This window comes from Colobus angolensis, unplaced genomic scaffold (genome assembly GCF_000951035.1).
Source record: "Colobus angolensis palliatus isolate OR3802 unplaced genomic scaffold, Cang.pa_1.0 Scaffold93, whole genome shotgun sequence".
Taxonomy (NCBI): domain Eukaryota; kingdom Metazoa; phylum Chordata; class Mammalia; order Primates; family Cercopithecidae; genus Colobus; species Colobus angolensis.
In genome coordinates this window covers 3,585,587-3,597,599 of record NW_012123265.1, presented here as the reverse complement: position 1 = coordinate 3,597,599, position 12,013 = coordinate 3,585,587, and the positions used below count along the sequence as shown (strand labels likewise).

Genomic DNA, 12,013 nt, shown 5'->3' with positions numbered 1-12,013 from the left:
GGGGTTGGGTGGGTGATGGATGGGAGGATGGGCCAATGGGTGACCGGGAGCAGCTCCCCTGGGACGTACTCAGCCACACCGTACACACCTAGCAACCAGTCACAGACTCCCCCTGGTCCAATTCAAATGGCTCCTGAGCTTCCTCTCTGCACCGGCCCTGCCCCCTGCCCAGTATCCTAGGCAGACGGGGTAACAAGAGAGAGAGACACAGGCCCCACCCTGCTGGCGTTCTGAGTCCCTGTGGAACCAGAGCGCTGGAGAGTGCCAGTTCAGGAATTGCAAAGAGCATTCCAGACTCACCATTTTAAGCAGCTCTGTGCTCAGCTTCCCTGTCTGTAAGATGAAGGAAAGACACTCTCCACGTCTCGAGGCTGCTGTGAAGATTAAATGAGAGAAGCATGCATGAAAAGAGTTTAGAGCCTGATGGATGTTCAGTAAGTGCTGTCGGTGAGAGCTCTCTTATCGTTATCATTGTTCCTCTTCGGTGAAATCACCCATGGGTCCCTACCTGCAATCTAGAACATCTCTAGGACATACCCGGAGACAGAACAGATACAGAACAGGAGGTTCTCGCACATCCCTGGATGATTTGCTTCTCCCCAAGCACCTGCCTGCTGTGGCCCATCTCTTCTAAGACACACAGGCTCCCATCTCTGGAATCCTGGTATCTTATCAGCAATGTTCAGCTGTTGATACTCCTTCATCGTGAATAGCCCCAGGTCATGGCTGGCTCTGGCTATATATCAAGTGGCTCAGAAGAAGCAAAACATCATTTTGGGAAGAAGGGCATTTTCCCTTCACAAGATTTAAAAAACCAGAACTCCCAGTGCACGGTGCCTGCTAGCCACAGAATAGCATCTTAGCTAAAAGCATAGGGCTTCAGTTTCCCACTGACCCAGGTCTCTATCTGTGGGGCTGTGTGACCTTTGGAAAGTTACTTCACCTCTCTGAGGCTGTTTTCTTACCTGTTAACTGGGGATCCCATCATAGACCATCATGAGGATTAAATGACATAATATGGTACATGACAAATACCATGTATGGTGTAAGGCATCGTAGGTGCTCAGGAGATGGTAATTACTCATGCTGCATGGCGGGGGAAGTGGTATCTCAGAGAAGAGAAGAGCCAATTTTTTTTTTTTTTTGAGGTTTCCACCTGATCATGAGCACCTTTGTAAACACTGCTCGGGAAGAAAGTCCAGAAAGGAGGCAAAGCTTGTTTCATCTTCTATCCTTGCCGCAGCTGGTACAGGGCGACAGGGAGGCCAGGGGTGGGAAGGAGGATCGTCATCATGTTATTTCTCTGCAGTCATATTTATCTTTTTGATAAAATAGGCCCTTGGTATGGAAATTGGAAGAATTTCCCTCATAATTTAAAGCAGCGCCTACCTCTGCCGGTTGTGGTGACTGGGAGATTAATTTCCTAACCGTTCAAGCAAGCAGATGCCTGCACCAACTGGCTCCGTCTTGCAGGCATGGGTGATGCCATCTCCTGCCCAGCTGGTAATGGACCTGGTGCTGCCAGACAAGGGCAAGGCTCTCATCTGCTGCTCAGGCAGGGAGGGGCATCTTCAAGGTGACCCAATGGGGCTGGTCCCAGAGGCAGGTTCTGCATGCTGTGTGGGCAGGCAGACACACACACACACACACACGCACGCACGCATGCACGCACGCACATCCAACTCTAGGTTTGCAATCTAAGCACCTGCAGCCCTGAGATGGCCAGGGGTCATGGGGGATCGTTGGGTGACCAGTGTGTCCCAAACCACTGCAACATCTGGGGTCAGAAGACATTCCAGAGCCCCACTGGGGACAAGATTCTTGGAGCCAGCCCACTATTCTGTGGCATTGTGAACCCCTCACACTACCCTCCCTAAGGAGGGCTGGTGTCCCTGATACTCCCAAGTCCTGCCCTGGGCTCTGAAGGTGAGAGGCTGCATGACAGAGAGCAATCAGAGTGGCCATTGGCTCAGGAATAGTAGCAGGGAGGACTGGGATCATGCTAGATGAGTGGTAGCCAAAAGCTCCATTTCATAATCAACTCTAGCCAGTTGTAGTCACAGCATGGAGTGCTGTGTTGAGAAGGATGCTGAGGCTGCCTTCTGAACCGAACTGGAAAGTGAACCATGGTCAATTAGTAATGTCTGCCATTGGCATAGACTTAGAAAGCGGTGGCAGGTATACTATAGATTCACCAGACAAGGACTAGATTTCTCCTAAGTTGAGGTCAAACAAGGCAAATTAAACTGATTCCCTTTGCCTGCAAGAAAAAGATGGAGGAGAGCCTCACCTTGCCACATTTTCTCTGTGAGTCTTGAAGAAAAATGACAAACTTTAGTTTACTGTAGCCAAGAGAATAAAAATTAGAGGTTGGCACTTCATCCAAAACTCAAGCTGTCACAATCAGTCAAAAAATAGAGAAGAAACTGAATTCTAGACTAATGAAAAGATAGACACAGAGCCAACTAAGTTCTCTGCAGTTCACTCAGTCACCCAACAAATATTTAATGAGCACCTATTATGTGCCCAGTACCTGGCTGGGTGCTGCAGATTCACACAATGAAAGAGTCAGGACAAGGCCAGGGGCAGTGGCTCACACCTGTAATCCCAGCACTTTGGGAGGCCAAAGTGGGTGGATCACCTGAGGTCGGGAGTTCGAGACCAACCTGGCCAACATGGTGAAACCCTGTCTCTACTAAAAATACAAAATTAGCCGGGCATGGTGGCACATGCCTATAATCCCAGCTACTTGGGAGGCTGAGGCAGGAGAATTGCTTGAACCTGGGAGGTGGAGGTTGCGGTGAGCTGAGTTCGCACCATTGCACTCCAGCCTGAGCAACAAGAGTGAAACTGTCTCAAAAAAAAAAACAAAACAAAACAAAACTGTCAGGACAGATGGGATATCTGCCTTCAAAGATCTAACAACCTAATGAGGTGGACAGGGAATCCAAAGACATCATAATTTAATAAACAAGTAAACAAATAAATAGGCAGGATGTTTAGAGATTGTGATGACTGTTGTTCAAAGAAAACATATGAGGTGATATAACATATAGTGGCGTGGAGGCCAATCAGGAGCAACCTCTCTGAGGAGCTGACTTTCAATGAAAGATCTAAAGGATGAGAAAGAGACAGCTGTGCACCATGTACTTTGCGGGACTACCATGAATAATACTCATAAATATTCATGTACAAATTTTTGTGTGGACTTCTGTTTTCATTTCTCTTGGGCATATGCCTAGGAGTGCAATTGCTGGATCATGTGATAATTATGTTTAACCATTTGAGAACTGCCAGTCTGTGTTCACAAAGCACCTGTACCTTTTACATTCCCACCAGCAGTGGATAAGGGTTTCCATTTCTCCACAACCTCACCAACACTTGGCATTATCTGTCTTTTTTATTATAGCCATCCTACTGGGTATGAAATGGTATCTCATTGTGGCTTTGATCTGCATTTCTCTGATGGCTAATGATGTTGGGCAACTTTTCATGTGCTTACTGGCCAATTGTATCTTCTTTGGGGAAATGTCTATTCAGATCTTTTGACAATTTTTAATTGGGTTATCTTTTTATTATTGAGTTGTAATCGCTCTTTACATATTCTAGGTACAAGTCCCCTATGAGATAAGTCATGCACAAATATCTTCTCCCATTCTACAGACTGTCTTTTCACTTTCTTGAAGGTATCCTTTGATGCACTAGTTTTTTAATTTTGATGTTTATCTATTTTTCTTTTGCTTCTTGTGCTCTTGGTGTCATATCTAAGAATCATTTGCCAAATCCAAAATCACGACAACTTACCCCTATGTTTTAATCTAGGAGTTTTATAGTTTTAGGTTATACATTTAGGTCTTTAATCCATTTTCAGTTGATTTTTCTATATTACATAGGGAACCCAACTTCATTCTTTTGAATGTAAGCATTCAGTTATCCTAACACCATTTGTTGAAAAGACTATTCTTTCTTCCATTTAATTGTCTTGGCACCCTTGCTGAAAATCCACTGACCATAAATGTGAGGGTCTGTTTCTCAACTCTCAAGTCTAGTCCATTTATTTATATGTCTATCTCCATGCTAGTATCACACTATCTTGATCACAGTAGCTCTGTAGTAAGTTTTGAAATCAGGAAATGTGTCCCCTCCAACTGTGTTCTTTTTTGAGGTTATTTTAGCTATGTTTGGCCCCTTGAATTTTCATGTGAATTTTAAGATCAGCGTAAGATCATTTCAGTTTCTGCAAGGAAGGCTGGAACTTTGATCAGCATTGTGTTGAATCTTCAGATGAATTTGGGGAGTATTGTCATCTTAACAACATTTAGTCTTCTGAAATATAAACATGGGATGTCTTTCTATTTATATGGGTCTTTAATTTCTTTTGAAAATGTTTTAGAGTTTTCAGAGTATACATTTTGTGGTTTTTTTTTTTTTTTTTCTTGAGACAGAGTCTCGCTCTGTCGCCCTGGCTGGAGTGTAGTGGCGCGATCTCGGCTCACAGCAAACTCCGTCTCGCAGGCTCAAACGATTCTCCTGCCGCAGCCTCCTGAGTAGCTGGGATTACAGGCGCCTGCCACCACACTGGGCTAATTTTATTTGTACTTTTAGTAGAGACGGTTTTCACCATGTTGGCCAGGCTGGTTTCAAACTCCTGACCTCAGGTGATCCACTGGCCTCAGCCTCCCAAAGTGCTAGGATTATAGGTGTGAGCCACTGTGCCCAGCCTAAGTTCTGTACTTCTTTTGTTAAATTTGCTCCTGAGTATTTCATTCTTAATTTCATTTTAGATTTGGTCATTGCTACCGTATAAATAAACTATTGATTTTTATATATCAGTCTTGTATCCTGCAACCTTGCTGAATTTATTAGTTCTAATAGTTTTTGAATGAATTCCTTAGGATTTTTTATATACAAGATTATGTCATCTGCAAATGTAGTTTTACTTCTTCCTTTATTGTATTTGACAATACATTAAATGCATATTGTATTGCCTTTTATTTCATTTTCTTGCCTAAATTGCCTCATCTGGAATCTCCAATATAATGTTGAATAGAAGTGGCAAAAGTGGACATTCTTGTCTAGATCCTGATCTTAGGGAGAAGGTTTTAGTGTTTCACCATTAAGCACCATGTTATCTGTGGGTCTTTCATAAATGCCCTTTATCAGGTTGAGGAAGTTCCCTTCTATTTTTAGTTTGTTGAGTGTTTTTATCAAGAAGGAGAATTCCATTTTGTCATGTTTTTCTCTATCTGTTTTGATCATGTGGTTTTTGTCCTAAAGTCTACTGATGTCCTAAAGTCTATTGATATATTACATTAATTGACTTTTTGGATGTTAAACCAATCTTGCATTCCCAGGATAAATCTTATCTAGTCCTGGTGTATAATCCTTTTTATGTATTACCAGATCCAATTTGCTAGTATTTTGTTGGGGATTTTTGCATCTATATTCCTAGGAGATATTGTTCTGTAATTTTGTTTTCTTGTAATGTCTTTGTCTAGTTTTGGTATCATGGTAATGCTGGACTTATAGAATGAGTTAATAAGTGTTCCCTCCTCTTCTGTTTTTTAGAAAAGTATATGGAAATTGGTATTATTTCCTTTTTAGCTTTTTGTGTTGTGATAAAATATATGTAACATAAAATTTATCACTTTAATCATTTTTAAGTATACAGTTTGCTGGTATTGAGTACAGTCACATTGCTGTGCAGCCATCAACGCTATCCATCTCCAGAACTCTTCTCTCTTCCCAAACCGAAATCCTATATGCGTAAAGTTATTATTTCTTCTGTAAATTTTTGGTAAAATTCTCCAATGAGCTATCTGGTCCTGGGATTTTCTTTCTGGAAAAGGAAGCTGAAAAGTTTTCTTGTGTTAATAATCCAACCTCTTTGCTTGTGACAGGCCTCGTCAGAGTTTCCGTTTCAAGTCTTTTTCCTTACTTTTGTGTATTTCTTGGAATTTGTACATTTTATCCAAGTTATCCAATTTGTTGGCATACAGTTGTTCATAGAATTCCTTGAAAATTCTTATTTCTGTAAGGTCTGTGGTAACACCTGTAACTGGGACCACAGGTGTGAGCCACCACACCTGGCTAATTTTTTGTGTTTTTAGTAGAGATGGAGTTTCACCATGTTGGCCAGGCTGGACTTGGAACTCCTGGCCTCAAGTGATCCACCCACCTTGGCCTCCTCAAGTGTTGGGATTACAGGTGTGAGCCACCGTGCCAAGCCAAATTTGTTAATCTTTTAAAGAACCAACTTCTGGACTGCGCGAGGTGGCTCACACCTATGCTCTCAATTACTCAGGAGGCTGAGGCAGGAGAATCACTTGAACCTGGGAGGCAGAGGTTGCAGCTGCACTCCAGCCTGAGAGACAATGTGAGACTCTGTCTCAAAAAAAAAAAAAAAGAAAAAGAAAAAGAAACTTCTGCTTTTATTGGCTTTCTCTATTGTTTTTCTATTCTTTATTTCACTATTTTCCACTCTAATCTTTATTATTTCCTTCCCTCTGCCCACTTCAGATTTAATTTGCTCTTCTCTTCCCAGTATCTTAAGGTAGAAGGTTAGGCTGTTGATTTGAGATCTTTTTTCATTTTTAATGTAGACATTTACATACATAAATTTCCCTCCAAACACTGCATTAGCTGCATCCTGCAAGTTTTTTGTTTTGAGATGGAGTTTCGCTCTTGTTGCCCAGGCTAGTCTGCAGTGGCACGATCTTTGCTCACTGCAACCTCTGCCTCCTGGGTTCAAGTGATTCTCCTGCCTCAGCCTCCCAAGTTGCTGGGATTACAAGCACCCACCACCATGCCCGGGTAAATATTCTTTTATTTTTCGTAGAGACGGAGTTTCACCATCTTAGTCAGGCGGGTCTCAAACTCCTGACCTCAAGTGATCCACCCATCTCACCCTCCTAAAGTGCTGGGATTACAGGCGTGAGCCGCTGCGCCCAGCCTGCATCCCACAAGTTTTAGTGCAATGTAATTTTAACTTATCTCAAAGTATTTTCTAATTTCCTTTATGCTTTTCTCTTTGACTATTTATTAGTGTGCTGTTTAATTTCCATGTATTTGTGAATTTCACAAATTTTTTTATTAATTTCAAATTTTTTATTATAACCAGAAACATACTTTGTACAATTTCAAACATTTTAAAATCTATTGAGGCTTGTATTATGGCCTATCCTTAAAAATGTTCCGCCTGTGCTTCAGAAGAATGCATATTCTGGTGTTGTTGGGTGAAGTGTTCTATAGATGTCTGTTAGGTCTAGTTTGTGTATAATGCTGTTCTAATCTTATATTTCCTGATTGGTCTCTGCCTAGTTTCTCTATACCTTATTAAAAATGGAATGTTGAAGTCCCCAACTATTATTATTTTATTGTATTTTCCCTCAATTTGTTAAACTTTGCTTCATGAATTTAGGGACTCTATTATTAGGTGCATATGTTTGTAATTGTTATAACTTCCTGATGAATTAACTCTTTATCCCTATAAAATGACATTTTTTGTCTTCAAGTCTATTTTTTCTGATCTTATGGCCACTGCAGCTTTCTTATTATTGCAATTTGCATGGTATTTCTTTTTCCTTCCTTTTAGTTTCAACCTATTTGTGTCTTTGGTTCACAAGTGAGACTCTTATAGACAGTATATAGTTGGATTCTGTTTTTTACCTATTCTGACAATCTTTCTTTTGATGGGATTATTTAATCAATCAAACTTAATGTAATTCATAGTTGGATTTACATCTGCCATTTTGCTTTTTGTCTTGTGTATGTCTCATGTCTTTTTTGTTTCTCTTTTTCTCCTTTTTGCTTCCAGTGAGTATTTTCTAATGTAATATTTTAATTTCTTTAATGATTTTTTCACTATATTTGAGTTATGTCCGTAGTGGTTTCTCTAGGGCTTGCCATATACATCTTAACTCATTAGAATCTACTTAATACTTATACTAACTTCATTCCAATGAGAATTAAGTTACTCCAGTTACTCCTATATAACTCTATTCCCTCGTCCCTCTTTTTGTGCTATTTTTCTTATATATCTGAGAACTTCTTATCCAGCTCCTTAGGTTTACTGGGGAGAGCAAGACCCAGAGAGAGTCTCACTGGGCTATGTTACTGGCTGTCTGACCACAGATGAATCACTTAAAATACCTTGAGCCTCAGTGTCCTCACCTGTAAAATGGGGATAATTGGCTGAAATAGCTCCAAGAATGAAATGAGCTCTCATCACTTATCCTACACATAGTAGGAGCTCTGAAAACAGTGGCCTGTGTTTGACCCTCAAAGAATTCCAGGAATTTTTATACCCCATTGTTCTTTAAAAGGCCATATATGCAAAGCAACCCCCAAATGCAGAAGTAGCCAAGAACTCACAAAGTGAGGCAGACAAATCTAATTTGTCAGTACAGAGTGATTTATTTGGGGAACTTAAGGATGGCAGCGTAGTCTTGGACAGCAGCAAAACAGGTAGATCTCCACACTGTTAATCCCCAGACCCAGGGCTTATATATCATAGGGAAAGAGTATACATGCTCTGTGCAAGACAATTAAAGGCAGCCCTCCAGAACAGGCAAGAATGCTACATGCGTCATAACCTATAATTTGTGCAATAACATCAAGGCTGACATGTTCTTATGCTAAGGACAGTAAATAAAGTGAGAATCAGGAGGCTTTCACAGGACTGGGGCTAATCAGAAGTCAACATGGCGGATTAGCAGCTGTGTTAGTCCATTCTTACATTGCTATGAAGAAATACCTGAGGCTGGATAATTTATAAAGAAAAGAGGCTTAATTGACTCACAGTTCCACATGGCTGGGGAAGGCCTCAAGAAACTTACAATCGTGGCAGACGGCACCTCTTCACAGGGCACTAGAAGAGAGAATGCGTGCAAGCAGGGGAAATGCCAGACACTTATAAAACCATCAGATCTCGTGAGACTCACTCATTATCACGAGAACAGCATGGGGGAGAGAAACTGCCCCCAAGATTCAATTACCTCCACCTGGTCCTGCCCTTAACACAGGAGGATTATAGGGATTACAATTAAAGGTGAGATGTGGATAGGGACACACAGCCAAACTATATCAGCATCCAAGATGGAGTCACTTATCTCCACACCCCGCATTCTCACATCGGAGAGTCAGGAAGCATACATGTCCAACGGAAGCCTTAGGGTGCTCCCTCTCTCCAGTGCATGCCTCTCCAGGGGAGCATCTCACAGTGAACTTCAGCAAAGGCTTGGCTCTCAGAGTGGGATGACATACAGGCCCAGACACTAGGGCCTCCACCTCAGTCCCTCCTGTTGAAGGCCAGTAGGCTGCAAGAGCCACCAGCATGGGTCAGACCTGCCCCAAGGGCATGTTTCTAGCCCCAGCTAAGGTCCTGAGTTTGTGCTTTACCACCTGTTCCTGTCGTAGGTTGAATGTGGTTGAGGCTTTTGGAGTCAGTGCTAGAAAGGTATGGGAAGGCGAAGCGATCACAGCTGAATGTGAAGCCTCTGATTGGTAGATGACTAGGCCCTCACCTGGGAAAAAAGCCCTCCTACAGCTACTTAGGCAGGTGGCCACCCATGCTGTCCTTGATTACCACCCAAGACAGAGGCCTCACTCTCCTGAGGCATTGCAAGGCCTCCCTGCCATTTCCCCATCTGGTCTCAAGACTGGAGCTACTCACTCAATACATGCATTAGGCAACTTTGGAGTGCCCAGCCCCATTGTTGAGTTTGAGGACACAGAGAGTGATCAAACACAAGCCCTGGAAACCAGACATGATCATATGTAACAAATGCAAAGCTGGGGCTTGAACATGGGCTCTGGGAGAATGTGCAAGGGGACCCTTCTCAGAACAGAGCCCAGGAAAGATCTGACCTTCCTGGTGCTTGCCTGTGACCCTGTGGTTCATTAAGTATCTGAAGCTGGCTCCCTGCTGCTGCTCAGAGACCCGGCTGGCAGCCTCAGGAAGGGTTTGCACTGAGAGCAGGAGATGCACTGAGGGCAGAAGAGCAAGCACTGGACTTTGAAGCCAGACCTAGGTTCTAGCTTAGCTCTGCCATGGAGTAACTGAGTGACCATGGGCCAGTCACTTACCAGTGCTGAGTCTTAGTCCACCTATCTGTGAAAGGAGAAAGCTGCATCCTGAGTTGCAGGGCTGAGTTGGAGGGAATTCCATGACACTCCAAGACACTCACTAATGAGGAGCTGACTGTCCAAGTGAGGCAGTGGTGCCCATGGCTGCCCCTAGCTGACTCGGACCCCTCCCCCAGGAGCCCAGCTCCCAAGGCTCCATCATCTTTTCCAGCGGGAGGACTAAGTCACCTGTTCCCAGGAGATTCTTTCCGTAGGACTCTCAAGGATGCAGCTGTTAGTCCCAGAGGAGGTTCCTGCACTCTCCCCTTGCTCCCATCACACCACATCCTCCCTGGAAGTCCCCTCCACCCCTCTGTGCCTTTGTCCCGCCTGTCTCCCTGCCTTCCCTGAGCTAACTCATCCTCACCCTCCAAGATCACCTTGGCCTTCCCTCTTCTGGGAAACCTTCTCTTATCTGATCCAACCTCCTGATGCAACTGGGTGAATTTCAGCCCACAGCCCCAGGCCTGCCTGAAGCCAGCAGAATCGTTCCTCATACTCTGTCCCCCTATAGATCCTCCACTGCTTCCTAAGACATTGGTAAAATCATGTTGACCTTTCAATTTGTCTAGCTTTAAGAGTCTTGGATTCAAGCCTCAGCTCTACCACTAATTTGCTGTGTGACCTTGGGCAAGTCCACTGCCCTCTCTGAGCTTCCCTTTTCCTATCTGTGAGGTAGTTCCGCTTGTGGGCAGAGGCTTCAGAGGAGAGGAGGGACAGTCAGCCCTCACTACCAGAGGCTCCTGTAGGCAGCGGAGTGAGGTGCTGCTCTCCTTCTCCCTCCTAAGAGCAGACAGGATATAATCTGTGGGCCTGAGCCCAGACCCTCCTCCATTTATTTAGGGAGCAACAGCTCACAGGGCAGCAGGGGTAGAGGAGGAAGGGGTGTGGCAGGCCTGGGCTCCAGCTCAGGGTCCTCTCTCTCTGTCCACAGTAGCACGATACAACCACACCAACTACTTCTACCCCACATTCTCAGAGAGCTCAGAGCACAGCCATCTGCTCGTGTCCCCTGTGCTGGTGGCGAGTGCCGTCATAGGTGTGGTCATCATCCTCTCCTGCATCACCATCATCGTGGGCAGCATCCGCAGGGACAGGCAGGCCCGGCTTCAGCGGCACCGCCACCGCCACCGCCACCACCACCACCACCACCATCACCACCGCCGGCGTCGACACCGAGAGTACGAGCACGGCTACGGTGAGCTGCCGCCCACCCTAGGGCCCTGGGACCTCATCTGATTGCAATTGCAACCCACGAGGCATCAAGGAGTTGGCAACTCTGCCCTGGGTGGAGCAGGGTGGTCGGGAAATCATCCTAGAAGTCTTGGGCAATCGGGAAGAGCTCACAGGTGCCCACCATAATGTTCTCAGTGGCATGAGAGGCCCAGTTGACTGCTAAGAGAGAAACTCAGGCTGGGTGCAGTGGCTCATGCCTGTAATCCCAGCACTTTGGGAGGCCAAGGCGGGCAGATCACGAGGTCAGGAGATCGAAACCATCCTGGCTAACACGGTGAAACCCCGTCTCTACTAAAAATACAAAAAATTAGACGGGCACGGTGGCGGGCGCCTGTAGTCCCAGCTACTCAGGAGGCTGAGGCAGGAGAATGCCATGAACCTGGGAGGCGGAGCTTGCAGTGAGCCAAGATTGTGCCACTGTACTCCAGCCTGGGTGACAGAGCGAAACTTCGTCTCAAAAAAAAAAAAAAGAAACTCAGAGTGAGGCTGAAGGTCAGAGGGAGAGTGTATCACTCCTCCCCTGCCACTGTTGGTCCAGGCTGCACCAAGGGCTGGTCCAGCTGGTGCCTGGATGGACAGATGGATGGATGGATGGATGGATGGATGGATGGATGGATGGATGGATGGATGGATGAATGGATGGATGGATGGA

The 12,013-nt window shown here is 44.7% G+C and overlaps 1 protein-coding gene across 1 annotated transcript in view; it reads left to right on the top strand.

Moving 5' to 3' along the window:
* The window catches only part of BEAN1 (brain expressed, associated with NEDD4, 1), a 49,679-nt gene that overhangs the window by 25,524 nt on the left and 12,142 nt on the right, over nt 1-12,013 (top strand). The window contains exon 2 of the mRNA XM_011932121.1: nt 11,060-11,323. Within this exon, the coding sequence (XP_011787511.1) occupies nt 11,060-11,323 (264 nt within the window). The remainder of the gene's footprint in view (nt 1-11,059; nt 11,324-12,013) is intronic.